The sequence below is a fragment of the Stenella coeruleoalba genome (assembly GCF_951394435.1).
Source record: "Stenella coeruleoalba genome assembly, chromosome: 2".
In the NCBI taxonomy this organism is placed as follows: Eukaryota; Metazoa; Chordata; class Mammalia; order Artiodactyla; family Delphinidae; genus Stenella; species Stenella coeruleoalba.
Window position 1 is genome coordinate 81,453,916 of NC_137147.1, and position 19,464 is coordinate 81,473,379.

The 19,464-nt window shown below is 34.8% G+C and overlaps 1 protein-coding gene across 5 annotated transcripts in view; it reads left to right on the forward strand.

The window, feature by feature from the left end:
- The window catches only part of SPRED1 (sprouty related EVH1 domain containing 1), a 323,745-nt gene that overhangs the window by 249,002 nt on the left and 55,279 nt on the right, over window positions 1–19,464 (forward strand). For 4 of the 5 annotated variants that reach the window (XM_079909663.1, XM_079909664.1, XM_079909662.1 and 1 more), the window contains one exon: window positions 3,603–3,777. In XM_079909663.1, coding sequence (XP_079765789.1) covers window positions 3,634–3,777 — 144 coding nt within the window. In that variant the 5' untranslated portion in view covers window positions 3,603–3,633. Of the gene's footprint in view, window positions 1–653; window positions 3,778–19,464 lie in introns of those variants that run through there. The other variant, XM_079909661.1, reaches the window with a different exon arrangement.

Genomic DNA, 19,464 nt, shown 5'->3' on the forward strand with positions numbered 1-19,464 from the left:
AACTTGAATAGTTAAGGGAAGCAGTTATATATTTGGTATGGTTGAAAACACGAGATTCAAAAAACAGTTTATATAAATTATTGGCCAGCTTTAAAACCTCTTTTGTTGTATTAAGGTGAACAATGAATCAGGCAACCTTATTCTTCCAGTAAGGAAATCTTTATTTTATTCAATTTTCCTAAAAGGGCAACACGTCTCTTCTAGGTGGTACTTTCATAAAACAGAAAAAAAGAAATTGGAGTGGTGAGGAGAATTACGTTAGGGATACTTTTGTTTAAAACATATTCCTACACTGTTAAAACTAACATTCTAAAGTTTCTGCAGTATTTTGAGTAAAGCCAAGATATAGTTAAAATGTGTTTTTAATTTATTTAAATTACTTTTAATTTATAAATATTAATTATAAAATAATTTTTGGAGAAACTGAAAAATGAAGGGAAAATATTCTGATATCACCATCATAAAATAACTTTTAAAATTACTGGGGTTTTCGTGTATTTTCTAATACTCTTGCTTAAGCAGTTTTATATTTTAAAAATACAAAATATGCCTAAGAAGCATTATATAAATTGTAAGTGAGAATTAGTAATATTCAAAGATGATAAAATAAGAGTCCATATGCTCTGAAGAGGATAACTGCTGCTGCACTCTGAAGTTAAAATATACACTGAGCTTCTAAATGGGGTTATTTTCCTCCTTGGGTCTCCCCAGTCTTGTAGAATCTAGTATAAAATTCTTAAATTTTCTAATTTACTACATAATTAAGTGAGAAGGAAGAGTCAGGATCCTAGAGTAAAATAAACACTTAAATAATTATGGGGAACTTGAATTTTGGTTTTGACCGAAGTTCTACCTTAATGACTTCGTAACTTCACTGAACTTCAAATGTGCTGAGCTTTACATGCATGAGTTCAATTCACACATATTTAATCTGAGCCTAATATGTCTAAGTTATGTGCCATGTTTCTGGTATATACTTAGACTTAAACTCTTAATAAACCAAATAACCTTCATTTACTATTACTTCTATCCCTCCAAGATGGTTTCCACTGTAATCTTCTCCAGCTTCTTGGGATGCATGTCATGTTTATTTATAGTAGAGGTAACTTGTTCCAGCTCCTCCCGGAAGGAGGATTCCAATTTGATATCGACCTCAGCCCAGTTTTTATGCACCCATAACTCCTCTGGTCAGTTCTCTGAACTGAAGATTGGTAAGAATTGGCCCCAGGCAAGAATCAGAGCGTCTAAACAACTGAATAATAAAAAGCTTAGACAGAATAGTCGTCTGTAAATCTAAAGACTTTCAGAACTTCTATACAAAGAATTATTTTGACCCTAGTAATAGAGGATTTTGTTTGACCTTGTAAATTTTATTTTTTCCCAGCTCCTTCCTGGCTTTGAATTACCAGTATGACAACTACTTCAATTTTAAATTCTTTGTTGTAGTAATAATTAACTTATAATAACACTTATATGGTGTTTATGTGTCAGGCATCGTTTACGTTTATTAAAGGTAGGTATTGTAACTTTCTCAAGGACATGTAGGTACATTGCTGAGCTAGGATCCAACTTAATAAAGTTTTGACTTCAGACTCCTTACCAACAACACAGTGCAGCTTTAAAAGTATACAACTCTCTGGCCGAAGACTTGTGTCGAGACTATATGAAGAACTTCTAAAAATCAATAATAAAAGACAGCACAATAAAAAATAAAAGACTGGGACTTCCCTGGCGGTACGGTGGTTAAGACTCTGCACTTCCACTGCAGGGAGCATGGGTTTGATCCCTGGTTGGGGAACTAAGATCCCGTGTGCCACACGGTATGGCAGAGAAAAAAAGAAAAAAAAGACTTAAAAAGAAGGCATATAAATGTGACCAATCAGCATATGAAAAAAATGCACAACATCATGCATCCATCGTGGAAAATGGATATAAAAATCACAATGGGTTACCACTTATATACTTACTACAATGAGTAAAGTTTAAAAAACTGGAAACAACAAGTGTTGGCACAGATGAGGAGTAACTGAAACTATCATACATTGTTGATGGGAATGTATAATGGTCCAATCACTTTGGAAACCAGTTTGTTAGTTTCTTACATAGGTAAACCTACTACCCTATGACTCATCAATTCCATTCCTAGGTAATTATTAAAGAGAAATGAAAACATACGTCTACAAAAGACTTATACAAGAATGTTTATAACAGCTTTATTCATAATAGCCAACAGCTAGGAACATTTCAAATGCCCATCAACATAAGAAAGAATAAATGAATTGTGATATATTTATTCAGTGAGAGGACTCTGCTTAGTGGTAAAAAAAGAATGAAGTACTAATACAACAGCATAATGAGTGAAAGAAGTGAGACAAAAAGGGTACAAGTCCTGATTCTATTTGATTCCATTTATGTGAAGCCCCATAACAGGCAAAACTAATGTATATATTAGAAACCGGGGATAGCAGTGTTACCTAGGTTACCTATTTGATGGGAGGGAGGCTTCAGGGAATTTTCTGGAGTTCTGTATCTTGATTATCCTGTTGGTTGTACAGATGTGTAATTTGTCAGAATTTGTTGAACTTTATATTTAATATCAATATGCCTTATGTGTAGAGTAAAGTAGAAAAAAAGCAAGGGGTAGATCTCACACAAGCACTCTGACAACAGAAATGACAACTGGAAACTTAACACTTAGAATGTGCAGAGACAATAAGTAGCACATAATTGTTACATTGAATCTCAGTTGATGGTAGTAATAACCAAGACATGTTTAAGTTATATTCAGTGTAATTTTCTAAGAAGTCAGCAAGGTATACCACTTTTAGAAAGGATTTCATTAATAATTATTAAAAGTTTTACAACTAAAATGCTGAGATGTCAGTTATCTAGAACATTAGTATATGAAACATTACTTAGATTTTATGTAAAAAATAGTTGTGGCTAATACTGGGAAATGATTCTAAATGGAATTAGAATATGGTCTCTCTTAAGAATAGTCTGCCAAAAAGAGGGCATGAAAGACCAATTTATCTGATAACTTACTAAAATAAAACATGTTTATATATATTTGTGATTTAGATTCCGAGGTGTTAGAAATAATCAAAAATGTGTCTGAGCTAATAAGCATGTTTGTTTCAGCATTTTACTTATATTTCAAATGTTAGAAACATACAGATGTCACAATTAAATGTGCTAAGATACAGCAGTAATTTGTCCTAATTATATTGTAGGAGGTGGACATATATTAGATAAATGTGATGGCAGACTGTAGTTTGACCGTGTTTGTCTCTGGGGTCCTTTGTTACATGTTCCATGGCAATCAGATGTGCTTGAACTACTCAAATGATGAATTGAAATAATCGAGCTGTAGTCTTTTATTGTGAGATTGGTCTTCAAAATAAGTTAACCTTTAAGTCAGTTACTCTGTGGTTTTTGATCTTTTTCAATCAGGTTACTGTCTGTGGACTGTCATGGAAGTAGTAAACACTTTAGTTACTACACGTTAATTGATGTGGTCTTTGGTTTCTCAAGCAAGACTGACACCTTGGCTGTTTTTTGTTTATGGAAAAGCTAACTTCTAATCTTTGCATCTATTTTAGTAATAGTTATGCACGAGTGCGAGCTGTGGTGATGACCCGGGATGACTCAAGTGGTGGATGGTTACCACTTGGAGGGAGTGGACTAAGCTGCGTCACTGTCTTCAAAGTCCCTCACCAGGAAGAGAATGGCTGTGCTGACTTTTTTATCCGTGGAGAGCGACTCAGGGACAAAATGGTAATGAATAATGCATCTATTGCTATAATTTTAAAATTCTATAGAATGAATTTTCTGTTTAAAATTATGATTAGTATACTATTATTTATGAAAATTATTTTTGTCCAGGATCAATGATTGTTTCTGTAGCTCTTTTAAAGTTAAAGACAGCAAAATATGCCTGTTTCTTTGCAGCTGGGACTGACGTTAATGTGCATGTGTTAGAGGGGAGCTGCTTTTCTGTTAGGTTTAATGCAAGAACATTCATGAATAGTCTCCCTAGTTATTAACCCAGGTGCACCATCTTCCCCTTCTCCCCACTGTTGCCTAGACTGGAGGTTGGCACTATAGTCCACAGGCCACATCCAGGCCTGTCATGTGTTTTTGTACAGCCCATGAGTTAAGAATGGTTTTTACATTTTTAAATGACTGGAAAAAATCAAAGAGTAATAATTTTATGAACATGAAAATTATATGAAATTCAAATTTCTATGTCCATAAGTAAAGTTTTATTGGAACATAGCCAAGCTGATCTGTTTACATTTTGTCTCTGGCTGCAGTGACAGAGTTGAGTAGTTGCAACAGAGACTGTAAATATCTGGCCCCTTATAGAAACATTTTGCTGGCCCCTATCCTAGACTCTTGTGTTCTCAGATTGTTTCTCTTCATCCCCTATCAATCTAGGCTCATCATATGACTACCTGGTGGCCATCCTAGGTTTTAACTCTACTATCTTCCACCCAGACAAGTGTTTTCTTACATTCATATATTTAAAAATTTGAATCTAACCTTTGATAATGTTAGACGTCTACTCTCTCTTAATTAGTGTAGAAAGCTCTTTCTCTTTTATTTCATTTGTGAGCCAAAAACAAATCATATCTAAAAAGCTGAGTAATGTTAATGTCATTCCTGCATTAAGCAGAGAGCATACAACTTAGAAGCAAAAAGAGAATAAAAGTGCCCAAAATTTCCAAGACTCTTGAACATAACTGTTATTCCCTTTAACTATATATCTGTGGATTAGTTTGTGAGCTCATTCAGCATCTATAGTATTATTTCTATTGAAAATGTGTTTTAAGTGTTGAATAATTCTTTTATACATGAACATTTTATACTACTTTTAATTTTGGTTCTTGATTTCTGGATATTTTTTACTATTGAATTATTTCAGTAATTTTAAAAGTTGCCTAACTTGTCTGTGCTCCAGTTTCTGTCTCAGTTAACTGGAGAGTTTTCCTAAATCGTCTTGAAAGCCTTCTAACTCTAATTTTTTGTGAGTTTAGGATTTACTACTGTGTATCTCAATTAACCAGAATGTGGTTTTAGGACTAGGAAACCCCATTTGAAGTCAGAAGTATATATGATAAATTTAACATGTCATCTCTAAAAGTTTAAATATTTAAATGTGGTTCTGGCCTTGGATAACATGGTGGCTAACATATACTGATGCTTATTTAAAATATGGCTTGTAGACTTCTAAGAGAGAGCCTATGGTGACCCATCCTGGAGTGTAGTGCTTTTTGTCTGAGCTGTTGATAATTGGCGAGTGTTGGAGAAGAAGTTGTAGATTTTAGAAACTGAATAAAATAGTGACAATCTAAGGCATTTTTTAATAGTAAAGATGGAAAAAGAGAAGAAAGAAGTCAAAGGTGGAGAAAGGGAGGGAAAAAAAGCTTGCTAGAAAAAGCATAAGAACAAGGAAAAGATGACCTAGATGTGAAAAAGAGGGAAAAAAAATATCAGAGTGAAACAACACAGTCGACCCTACGTATCCATGGATTTCACATCTCTGGATTCAACCAACCACAGATGGAAAATATTTGGAAAAGAAATTACAGAAAGTTCTAAAAAGCAAAACCTGAATTCTCCTTGTGCTGCCAACTATTTACATAGCATTTACTTTGTATTAGGTATTATAAATAATTTAGAGATGACTTAAAGTATATGGGAGGGAGGATGTGTGGGTTATATGCAAATACTATGCCATTTTATATAAGGACTTGAGCATCTGCAGATTTTAGTATCAGTGGGGGCTGGGGGGCGGGTCCTGGAACCAATCCCCTGTGGATACCAAGGGACTACTCTATTGGCTATATTGATGAGCATGGACAGTTTTACTTGAGGAAAATTAAATAAGGAACCAAATCTGCATCACTAGGAGTGAGGCTGGTCAGAGATAAGCTCAGATTAATGTTTTAGGTGGTTGCTCAGAGTGTGGCTTTGACATAAGCTTAGAGAGAGTAAGCCTGGGATTTGGACATAATACAAACTTATTTCCTAATGTGGGACATAAAAAAGGGCCTTAACTTAATCCTAAGGTGTAGAATCATAATAGACTAACAAGAAAATAGGTTCTTTTGATAGAAGCACTGACCTAGGAATCAAAACGGTTGTTTCACTTAACCATTTCTCCTCGAGGAAGCTTGTTATTTGTGAAACAGGAATGATAAATATATCTCAGTGTAGACATAAAGGAAACATTACTTTCAATTGGAGGATTGTCTTAATTCTTGTAGGGAATAGTTATAATAAAGCATTTTAGGTTATGGGGAAATTGTATGACCAAAGGCAGAGGCAATAATGCATGGCCATAAATTGAAAGTAGCAGTCTTGTGAAGTCTCAAGACAAATGGGACAGTGACATTGAAATAAGCAGATTAATTGGCCCCTTCTGCTGCATAATACACTTCTAAGATACTTCTGAAGCAATTACAGAATTGAAGTATTATTCTTTTACATTATCACCGCATTTGGGGGTGATTAATGTCCATTTCTATAGATATTTTTATTGATTGGCTTTATTTTAATCCATTTTTCTGGGTTCTAGTAATATAAAACAGGTGTACACTGTGACTGTTGAATCTATAAGTTTACAAAGTTAATGATAGTTTTCTTTAATATCCTTCTTGATGAGTAAACTGAACTTTACTGGGCCACGAACTGGACTGGGCCACGAACCCGTGTCCCCTGCATCGGCAGGCGGACCCTCAACCACTGCGCCACCAGGGAAGCCCTAGATAATATTTTAAAGAGGGCTTATAATAGTCAAAATACTAGTTACAGTAATGAAGATGAAAGATGGCTTTTCTGAAGAGTGAACGAAGCATTTAGTAGAAGATTTTTCCAGTCTTAGATTTACAAGTACTTGTACTAAAAATGTCTTGTTACACTTCCCAGAGGGTTATATTTCACTCTTTTTTTCTTTTTTCTTTTTTTTTCTTTTTTTTTTTTTTTTTTTGATAAGAAAGGGAGCACAAATCAAGAGCAGGCTGATGAGGATTTTTCAAGAAGGTGGTGTTTTGTATAATTTGCTCAGTATTCATTCATTCAGAGTGACCTGAAATTATTTCCTCTGATGCTTACCTATAACTTGCTTGTTTTTGTGATACTTACAAAGGTAGAGTTTATTTCCCAAGTTGCTAATCTCAATTAGCGCTTCCCAAGCTATGTGCCATGAATAGGTAAAAGTGGCTGGAGCCTCCAAGTCTCTTTGCCTCTTAACCACTAGGCTCCTTCTCTTTTCTGGTTGCCTTATAATTGTTATTTTTCTGAGTATGCCTGAGAAATAAGTTGGAAAGCACTGCTTTATGTAATTGGCTTTCATACTTTATTGATAATTCAGGAGAAATTGAAAAAACACCAGGCTTTGGTGTTGTAGCCCAAGATAATGAAAGTACTTTCTCCCAGATACTTAGGGATGTATGGAATGGTCTTTGACAAGGATATCTTCTCAGAACCCCTTTTCTTGATATGTATGAGTTGTATCATCCATTTCCTTCTAAATCTTTATAGCTTTGATTTCTCCCTTTAATTCTTTAATATAAATTAGTGTTATCTTGGATCACATTTTTTTAAATGCTAACTAAAACTTAACTGTTAATTTGTATAAATAATCTTTACTGTAGTGCTTCAGATCTCCATGATAGAAACTTTCTCTTTTGCATTCATTTTTCTGTAGTGGCTCTTCTCTATTGGTGTGACATTGCTATTTTATAGGCAAACATTTTGTCATCTTACCATATGTATATGTTAAATTATTTGATCATTTTTAGTTGAATTGTATGTGATAGGAAAATCTAAAATACTGAACTATAATACACTTTTAAAGTCTTTATAAGTACCTGAATAAACTTTCAATAATGATATTAAATTTTTGCTAAAATATTTACTACTAAACAAAGTTTTTAATAACTGTGGGGATCTAAATTAGCCATTCTTAAGCTTTTATTGTAGGACAATAAAATACTGTAAATTTACTAATCAATGTTATTGTGCTTTTTAAAGCATATTGTGTGCTAAGAGATGACAAAAATCGAGTGGGCTACATAGAAAGATACAGTAAGACTTACAACCACAACCTCTGTACTTAAGATGTTCTGTGGAAAATAGAAAAAGGCACTGTTCAATGTCAAAGCAAACTTATAGCTATCATTATAAACTTAGAGTTTATACTAACTATAATAATTGAAACAAAGAAAGGAAAAAGCAGGAGATATCAAGTTTAGGAAGTTGCCAAAGAGATTAAGGAATTGTTGTTTTGGATTAATAAGTAATTAGGTTGTGGATAAAAGTGGTTTATAAAAATTAAAATGCCTATGAGATAATAGTTCTGTTGTTTAAAAAGATACTTGTAAAATGGAGTTTCTTTACAGTTATTAGAGCCTAAAGCAAAACTCGAGTATTTTTAAAGAAGAAAATAAAATGATTATAGCATAGCAGTAGCTTTATTAAAAATGAGACTCATCCTCCTTTCCACCATGGGAAACCCCAAAAGACCAGGGAAATATCTTTCTGCCTTGGATTGAACTTTATAAAGTACAGAACAATTTTCTGCTTAGCCTTTCCCACTGTGCCTCTGTGAATTATTCTATTGTGAAACATCAGTCCTTCTACAGTACTCTTCCTCCACTAAAAAACCAATTCTGTTAACTGGCATTACCCTTAGGACTCAGCAGCTCTGTCTCTTGAAAGATACTGGTTTTCCTGTTCACCATAATATCACAGAGTTGGGAAATAAGTGGGAGTGGGAATAGAGGTAGTGTCAGCATTTTTGTTGTTCCTTGTTCCCCTCACAGAATGTTACTATATAACCCACATATAGACATTTTTTTACTGATACTCTGTACCATTCAGAACACCATCCTTTAGCTTTTATTTTCATCTACTGATCTTAGCAATTCCTTCTAAATGCCAACTTTTCCACATCTGAGCCTCATCATCATTCTTGGCTACTTTTCTTTGCATGGCCTGACCTTCTGGTCTTCATTTCAGCAGGCTACTTTCCTGGATCTGGTTGTTACCAGAACTTTTCCATTTGAGGAGTTTTACAATTTCCTGTCATTTCTATTTTATTTCCCATCCCTTGCTGTACAGTTTGATGCTTACTCTATTATCTGTGCCACTCATTTCGCTAGATTCCTTCTGGCTTCTTTTATTATTTTATTATCTTTATTATTATTTTATTATTATTCTTTAATTCTTTTATTATATTTAGTATCTTTTATTATTTTCTTTTTAAATCCAATCTGAATTTTCCTTATCAGTCATTTAAACCACTCTTTCATTGATATTTCAGTGGAAAATATGTTGCTGAGTTGTTTTTTTTTAAAAATTTATTTGTTTTATTTATTTATTTTTGGCTGCATTGGATCTTCGTTGCTGCGTGCGGGCTTTCTCTAGTTGTGGCGAGTGGGGGATACTCTTTGTTGCAGTGCACGGGCTTCTCATTGCAGTGGCTTCTCTTGCTGTGGAGCATGGGCTCTAGGAGCACGGGTTTCAGTAGTTGTGGCATGTGGGTGAGTAGTTGTGGCACATGGGCTTAGTTGCTCCATGGCATGTGGGATCTTCCCGGACCAGGGATTGAACCCATGTCCCCTGCATTGGCAGGCGGATTCTTAACCACTTCACCACCAGGGACGCCCCTGTTGCTGAGTTTTAATCTTACCTTACACTAAAGGAACTTTGTTGAATACCCATTGTTAAAAGGGAAAATTCAGTATTTAAAGGTGAGTCTTTCATGCAACAAATATTTATTGAGCATCTACTATTTGCTAGATATTTGCTGTTCTAGGCATTGGGGATATGTAAATGGACAAAGACAGAAATCCCCGTTCCTAAGGGAACATACATTGTGGTGAGGGCCAGAGAAATACTACCGTAAATAAATAAGTAAATGAATATTATGCTATACATAATATTAGAAAGTATTAAGTGCTGGGGAAAAAGGAGTGTAGGGGATTTTTTTGGGGAGGTTAGTTAAAGTTTTACTTAGAATAACCAAGGAAGGCCTTACTGAGAAGATCTAGGTAACATTTGAATAAAGATTTCTATAATGAACAAGGCCTTATATTTTAGTTTATATGTTCAGATTTTTAAATCTTCAGTATTCTTAAAGTAGGATAAATCTATATTCTTACTTAAATTCTTATGCTACACTGTATAAGATCTTGGACTTTTCATGGATTTGGTGAATGATATCAAAGTATGCATCAATAATAGTCAGAGGGCTTCCCCGGTAGCACAGTGGGTAAGAATCCGATTGCCTGCCACTGCAGCAGACATGGGCTTGAGCCCTGGTCTCGGAAGATCCCACATGCCATGGAGCAACTAAGCCCACGTGCCACAACTACTGAACTTCCACTCTGGAGCCCGTGACCCACAACTACTGAAGCCCGTGTGCCGCAGCTACTGAAGCCTGCGCACTTAGAGCCCGTGCTCCACAACAAGAGAAGCCACTGCAATGAGAAGCCTGCGCACCGAAACAAAGACTAGCCCCCGCTCACCACAACTAGAGAAAGCCTGCGCACAGCAACGAAGACCCAACACAGTCATAACTAGATAGATAGATAGAAAAAAATAGTCATAAACCTAGGTATGAGTGATTCCTCCATTTATTCAATCAGGTCTTCTTTATTCTTGATTCTGTTTCATCCTTTTTATCTCTACCCCTCTTCAGTCTTGTCTGTATTATTGCAGATAAGGTTTCTAATATTTGTTCAAGGCCCAGTTTTCACCTCTCTCTAACTTTTGTATTGCTTACAATACTGAACTTTCTAAAGCTTGGGTCTCATATTCCTTTAGTAGTTTCCCCAAAATTCCTAGATACAATTTCATCTCCTTAATTTCACCACAATAAACTCGTATAATCTGACCCTTACTTCCTTGAATCTATCTACTTGTTTCCCAAAGACAACACTTCCACGATGTTGCCTTACTGAGTTACTCATCGTTCACTAAAAGCATGCATTGAACTTAGAGAAATGCTAGCCCCTCTTTTACATTAATTAAATACTATAAAGATAGTATACTACAAGTTGTATGTGGAATAGAGAATGTGTACATACAGCTTGCTAGTCCTGAGGAAATAATAATGGCAGAAACAATTTCCCTTTTATTGTCACAGGTAACTCACAGATGGACAAATAGGAAAATTGAGTTAGAGGAAGCACCTTGGGCAAACCAGTTTTGCGGTGAAGGACTGTAATTGAAAGAAATGCTAATAATAATAACATTCATCTAGTTTAGAATCACCTGTTCATTTTAGGGTCAATCCATTGAAAAGATAATAAATTATACTATTAATTACTTTTCTGTACAACCATGAGTTTTGTGACTTTCTCCCAGCAGTTTTAAAATAGTTCATTCTTTAATACTACTAATATTCCTTGAAGGGGAAAAAAACCTGCCTGCTGCATTTCTATTCTCTTTCTTTTGGAGCAAAAAATAGCTGTGTGTGTGGCGGGGGGGATGTTAGCGGTTTCCTGTGTTTGTGTGTGTGTGAGCGGTTTCCTGAAAATTAAGATTTAGAATGTAACCCATATTACCTTCCTGGTTGCTATTATTTCCTCTTTTTAGAAAATGTCAGCTTAATACTTATTATTCAGTTGTTTTGAACTAACATTTCATTCTTTAGTTATTGATTTATACTGGTTGATCTAGTCTGTCAGGTTCATCATGATTATCTTGGCTTCATCTTTCCCTTTTATACCTGATTGTGATATATTTCACAACCTTTCCATTACATTCCCATTGCCACTAAACTATTATAATGGATAATAGCCTCCCTAATAGCTAAAGCCCAAAATCTTTGATCTCAAATTATTGACCTTACTTAATAGTTTTCTAAATATTTCCTTACTAAATTATAATCTGAATGTAGCATGCTTTTAGTTGATTGGTTGATTGATATTATTCTTTTAATTAATCAACAGCTGTTTGAGAGCCTTCTGTGTACTAGGCTTCTTTGTTTTTAAGTTTAAGGTGTACACTGTGATGGTATGATTTAGACTTCTTGTATCAGTCTGCTCAGGCTGCCATAACAAAACACAACAGACTGGCTGATTTAAACAGCAGAAATTTATTTTCTCACAGTTCTGGAGACTTGGAAGTCCTAGATCTGGGTGCTGACTTTTCTCTGGGATAGATGACCAAGAGTACAGTTGCTGGGTTGTATGGTAGTTTTATGCTGAGTTTCATAAGAAACTGCTAGACTTTCTTCCTGGGTGGCTGTACCATGTTAAATTTCCACCAGCAGTGTATGAGCAATCCAGTTTCTAGGGATTCTTGCCTGCATTTGTGTAGTCAGTATTTTTTATTTTAGTCGTGTTGATACGTGTGTAGTGGTAGCTCGTTGTAGTTTTAATTTCCATTTCCCTAATGGCTAAGGTTGAATATCTTTTTATGTGCTTATTTGTATCTTCTTTAGTGAAATATCTGTTTGTGTCCTTTTCCTGTTTTCTCATTAGATGGTTAGTTTTTTTTGCTGTTGAGTTTTGAAGGTTTTTTTTAAATTTTAGATACTAGTCCTTTTCAGGATATATGGTTTCTAAATATTTTCTCCCAGTCTACAGATTGTCTTTTTAACCTTCACGGGATATTTTGCAGAGCAGAGTTTTAAATTGATGAAGTTCACTTTATCAGTTCTTCCTTTCATGGATCACATTTTAGGTGTCAAGTTCGTGAACACTTTCCCTAATCCTGCGTCCTGAAGATTTATCCTATTTTAAGTTTTATAGTTTTATATTTTATATTTAAGTCTGTGGTCCATTTTAAATAATTTTTATATAAGGTGTGATACTTAGGTCAAGGTTCAGTTCTTTTGCCTACAAATGTCCAATTTTTTCCAGAACCACTTGTTGAAAAAGTTGTCATTTCATTAAATTACTTTTGTACTCTTAAAAAATCAGTTAAGCATTTTTATGTAGGTTCTCCATTTTGTCCCATTGCTCTGTCTATCCCACAATAGGTATCACATACTGTTTTACTGTAGCTGTATTGTAAGTCCAAATAGTGGGTAAAGTGATTTCTCCCATTTTATTCTTCTTTTTCAATATTATTTCAGCTATTCTAGGGTTTGTGCCTTTCCATATAAATTTTAGAATGATCTTGTCTATGTCAACAAAAATCTTTACTGGATTTTGACAAGAATTGTATTAAACCTGTTGGTCAATTGGGGAGAATTGACATATTTACTGCGTTGAATCTTCCAGTCCATGAATGTGGTATGTCTCCAGTTTAGGTCTTTGAATTCTTTCATTAGCATTTTATAATTTTCAATGTATAGATCCTAAAGATATGTTTTGTTAAGCATATACCTAAGTGTTTAATTTTTCTTGGAGCAATTGTAGATAGTATTGTGTTTATAATTTTGGTTAGTGCATGCTCATTGTATGTGTATAGAAATTCAATTAATTTTCGTGTGTTGATCTTGCATCCTGTTACCTTGCTGAACTGTGAGGTTTTGTGGTAGATTCCCTGGGATTTTCTAATGTAGACAATCATGTCATCTACAAATATGAAAAGCTTTATTTCTTCCTTTTCAATCTGTATACCTTTTTTTTTTTTTTTTTTTTTTTTTTTTTTTTTTTTGGAGGTACGCAGGCCTCTCACTGTTGTGGCCTCTCCCGTTGCGGAGCACAGGCTCCGGACACGCAGGTTCAGTGGCCATGGCTCACGGGCCCAGCCGCTCCGCGGCATGTGGGATCTTCCCGGACCGGGGCACGAACCCGTGTCCCCTGCATCGGCAGGCAGACTCTCAACCACTGCGCCACCAGGGAAGCCCTGTATACCTTTTATTTCTTTTTTTTTTCCTTATTGCAGTGGCTAGAACTTTAAGTTCTGTGTTGAATAAGAATGGTCATAGTGGACATCCTTGCCTCATTCAGATTTTAACGGAAACATATTCAGTCTTTCACCCTTGAGTATGATGTTAGCTATAGAGTTTTTTATAGATGATTTTTTTGTTTTGTTTTTTGGCTGTGTTGGGTCTTCATTGTTGTGCGCAGGCTTTCTCTAGTTGCGGCAAGCGGGGGCTACTCTTCATTGCAGTGTGTAGGCTTTTCATTGCGGTGGCTTCTCTTGTTGCAGACCATGGGCTCTAGGTGCGCGGGCTTCAGTAGGTGCACGGGCTTCAGTAGTTGTGGCTCGTGGGCTCTAGAGCGCAGGCTCAGTAGTTGTAGCACACAGGCTTAGTTGCTTCGCGGCATGTGGGATCTTTTCGTACCAGGGATTGAGCCCGTATCCCCTGCATTGGCAGGTGGATTCTTAACCACTGTGCCACCAGGGAAGTCCCTATAGATGATTTTTATTGAGTTGCTGATAATTTTTTATTATGAATGGGTGTTGGAATTTGTCAAAGGTTTTTTCTGTGTCAGTTGATATGATCACATCTTTAGCTTGTTGATATAGATAACACTGATTGATTTTTTTAATGTTGACCCAGCCTTGTATTCCTGGAATAAGTCCCACTTGGTCATGGTGTGTAATCTTTTTGTATATTGTTGGGTTTGATATGCTACTATTTTTGGAGAAGTTTTGTGTTTAAATTCATGAGAGATACTGGTCTGTAGTTTTCTCTTTTTTTGGTACTGTCTTTGTATAGTGTTGGTATCAAGATATTGGTGGCCTCATAAAATGAATTGGGTAGTATTTCCTCCTCTTCTGTTTTCTGAAAGAGTTTGTGAAAAATTGATGTTAGTTCCTCTGATAATATTTGGTAGAATTCTCCAGTGAAACCATCTCAGTATAGAGATCTCTCTCTCTCTCTTTTTTTTTTTTTCTTTTTCTTTTTTGGCCACGCCCTGCAGCTTGTGGGGTCTTAGTTCCCTGACCAGGGATCAAACCCTGGGCCCTTGGCAGTGAAAGTGTGGAGTCTTAACTGCTGGACTGCCAGGGAATTCCCAAGAGTGATCTCTTTTTGAGAGCTTTTAAATTACAAAATCAGCGTCTTTAATGATTACAGAACTGTTTAGGTTTATCTATTTTATATTGGTTGAGTTTTGATAATAATGTGATTTTCAAAGAATTGGTCCATTTCTTCTAAGCTGTCTAATTTGAGTGTAAAGTTGTATTTAGTATCTCAAGTAGTGTTTTAAAGGCTACAAGGATCTTTAGCAATATCCCGTCTCATTCCTAAAATTGGTGATTTGTGTATTCAGTTTTAATTTGTTAGTCTTACTAGAGATTTATCAATTTTGTTGCTTTTTTTTTTAGACCAGCTTTTTGTTTCATTGAGTTTCCCCCCCGTCTATTTTCAATTTCTATTTCTGTTCATTTCTATTATTTGATATTTTCTTCCTTCATCTTGCTTTGGGTTTATTTTGCTCTCCTTTTTCTAGTTTCTTGAGGTAGGAACTTCAATTATTGATTTGAGATCCTTCCTTGTTCCAACATCCATAACCTTTTGAAAGACTTCAATTCACTGTAATATAAAGGTTTGAATTTATAAAGTTTAACCTTATTTACTAAATTATTCAAATCTTATGTATCCTTTTTATGTGTGTGTTTGCTTCAATTTAAAGGCTGAAGATCTACAACTATCATTATGTTTTTGGATATTCTTGTGTTTCTAAATGGTTTTTTTGTTACATAGATATTGCTGTGTAAGTCAGTTAATAAAGGTTCATGGCTGTTAAATTCTTAGATCACTGAGATTGATTCCATCAGAATTGTACAGGCCCCTCTCCAAATTATGCAGACCCAGTTGAGGGTGAAGAGAATTGTTTAAGCTTATTTAGTTTTATTCTAGCAATTCAGAGTTCTGACAGCCTGTGGGGACTTGGGAAAGAGCCAAGTAAAGAAGCAGGGGCATATTGCCTGTGCCTAAGAATTTGCCACCAGGAGTTAGAGCAGTATCCTAATTGTGACAGTTCCCTCCTCTGTTTTGTATCTCATCTCCTGTTCCCTCATCTTGTTGCCTTTCACTATCATTTTCTACTGATCCAGTTTCTTTAATGGTTACAAGTTTCTAATGGTTTTCTATTTTCAATCAGTTTTGGTAAGTTATAATTTTTCTAGGAAATTGCTATTTCACTTAGATTTTCAAATTTGAGGTCATAAAACCTTACATTGTATTGTATTCTTCATTTTTTAATATTTATTTTATTATTTATTTATTTTGTCTGCGCCGGGTCTTAGTTGCGGTATGTGGGACCTTCCTTGTGGCATGTGGACTCTTACTTGCAGCATGCAGTCTTCTTAGTTGCGGAATGTGAACTCTTAGTTGCAGCATGCATGTGGGATCTAGTTCCCCAACCAGGGATCGAACCCGGGCCCCCTGCATTGGGAGCACAGAGTCTTACCCACTGGACCACCAGGGAAGTCCCACACTGTACTCTTGATTACTTTCTAAATCTTCGCTCTGCCTTCAGTTTTGATTATGTAGTCACGGTATAATTATCCTATTTAGGAAATTTAACATAAATGTAGTACTTTAGTCCATATTCCAGTTTCACCAACTGTTCTAATAATGTTCTTACAACATTTTTGTTCTCTCAGTACAAGATCATGTAGCATTTAGCTGTCATGTGTCTTTATGCTCCTTTAATCTGGAGCAGTTCCTCAGTCTTTCACGACATAGACATATTTTTAAACTATTGGCTCCCTCCCTTCCTTTTGTGGTAGCTGAACTGTTATTATTTGAGAAGAAACACTACCACTGTTCCTTCTGTTACTTTTAAAATTTTTTCTAAAATCTTATTCATCTCAGAATTCAGCTTTGAACACAAATTTTTATTACTAGATAATTAGTAAAAATGTGTTATTTGATAACAATATAGTTTCATATTTCATAGAATGCACTGGTGTCCTTTATAAAAGATACTAGTTTTTATGTCATCCAGAAAACTAAAGTTCATAATACAAGGCAACTATTTGAGATACCAATTATTGATTTTGGTTATCAAGTAATTTAACTTGAATATGGAGTTTTTATTTCAAAAATGAAATTTTTTTCCTTGATTCAAAGGTATTTCAGAAAGTTACTAAAGTAATTTGTCTAGTTACCACCTATTACTACATCTTAGATAATACTTTTTGTAAACATGTAATTACCTACTTGTAAGGTAGCATCTATAATAAAGTTACATAGTAGTTTGAAAGTACATTTTTAACTTTGCTCTCCCAAATTATTAGTTGTTATTAGTGAAACAGAAATGTACTTATACCCATTTTTGGCTTGGTCTATTTTAAATTCTTCTGGCAAACAGTCCAGTAATTTGCTCTATATTTCCCAAAATAACTTGGAATATATCTTCAGAAGTTTTAGTTATTTAGTAACTGTGGTGTACCCTCCCCCACTTTTTTTCTCTGTAATTTTTTCTCTGTAATATATCCTAGAATTTCTTTCAGAAGAAGGAAAAGCATTGGAGATTATGTTTTCACTGTCTTTAGAATCAAATAACTTAAGCTTCACGGAATCTATTCATAAGCTCTTTGAGGTCCTGAGTACCTTTATTTATCATTCAAACTCCTCCCCCTCCCATACTCAAAAAAGTAAATACTGACCTCTCAGGCTTTCATAGCAACTGTACTATTATGGGCTAGTGGCATCACCTTGTGACCAAAATCACCACTGCTACTAGTATGTATTGAAGATCTACTCTGTTGTCAGACACTATTTGAGTTCTCTGTATGTATTGCCTTATTTAATTCTCAAGTCAGATGGGTAATGAGTGGTGGAGAGTAGATGGGACCCAGCTATTCTAAGCTGTAGAACCCACAAGCTTAATTAATTTCTATACCAAAATTCCTCTTACGCTTTAATAACATTTTTCTTCTTGGGAAGTGTATGTGTACTGTTCCTGTTCCTTCTGTTATTCATATCTTAATTATTTTATTTTGGAAATTTTTTACTCATGTGAAGAATATCCATTCTCATTAACCATCTTTCTTCTTTTCCTTTCTCTTTTAACTCTTAGCTTGGTACTGTAAGGAAACCACTTCTGTTCCCTGACTCCCTTGGTCTATATAGATTTTAATATATTTATGCTAATAGTAGTTTCGCTTTCCTTAAATTCAGAGTTCACCTGTGCATCTGTTTGTTCTTTCATAATATCTATTTAACCTTTTTAGAAGAAAGACAAAGAATATTCGTTCTTTTTGTTACCACTATCTCAAAAGACTTCAAGATCTTATTAATCATGGTTCCAAAAGTATTTATCTAGCTGGAAAAGACTTGTATGTCTTAAGCAACTTAGACCTATTTAGAGTCTATAATATTAAAATGTAAAGCTGTTCTGCCAAATACTCCTTAATATTCTCCCTTTGGTATAGTCCCCTTCCTAAAGGTGGTTCCAGTCAGTCTGTTTGCAGTGACTATATTCTACTCAAACCTAGTCAGGTATATTGGTATGTAAAAGTCTGAAATTTTTTCTTTTAGAGGTGTCAGTATAAAAACATTTAAGTGCTTTTGAATTTGTTGTTGCTTTTTCTAGTTAAATTTTTTTCCATTATTCTTTTTTATAGTTTATAATAAATAGTGATTCTTTTCTAATCCCAGTACACTTGTAGATGATCCAAAAGTTCAAAATATTCTAGTACTGATTATAAAACATGACTCTTTAATTTCTTCTTTGTTAACTAGCCACGTGCTTAGTGGATCCATTAGGGGTTATTGATGTCAAGTTACTTTGGCAGCATATTCTTTTGTAGTTATTCTTGTTGAGTCACTCTTACACTTAATATTCACTTTACAGTTGTTATTTACACTCAATATCTTTTCTGCTTATTAATTTAATATATAACCTGTCTTCTTTAGGGTAGAAATAAGGGCAGTGCCACTAGTCTACTTTCAAATTTATCTTTCTCTAATTTATACATGTCCTTCATGGTTACTATGGAGGTCTGATGAAATTCACATCACTCCTTAACCCCGGAAAGAAGTATAGTCAATTAATAATTAGAATTAGCTAGAGATGTGTTTCAAGTTTGACAGCTGTTTACAGACTATTTTTACGGTTATACTTTTAATGGCTTCTGGCAGTTGCTTTTAGGGTAGTCTTAACAGAAATTAAAATTATTCATTTCATTTTGTACTAGATCTTCTCTTGTAAAAAAGTTCTAAGAGTGAGTGCAGGTCTTGTATTCTGGGAGAGATGTAACCACTTCAGGCCTGTAGAACACCTGTTACTTTACTTTATTGGTAATTAATAGATATAACTCCCTACTGGCCAGAAGTAATTTATCAGGGCACCTTATTTTTCCAACAGCATAAATAATTCACCTGGCAGTGCTGGATTGGTTGATCGTAATCTCTTGGCAAAAATGTAATTGCCATTTTCTACAGTTTGTTTGCTAGTTATTCCAATCATAGATATGGTAAACTTTGAATCTGCTTCCTGTATGCCTGTTACTGTTAATATTACTGTGATCTTAAGATACAGAATTAATACAGTGAAAACTGCAGTGAACTAAAGTCAGAGCACATTGTTC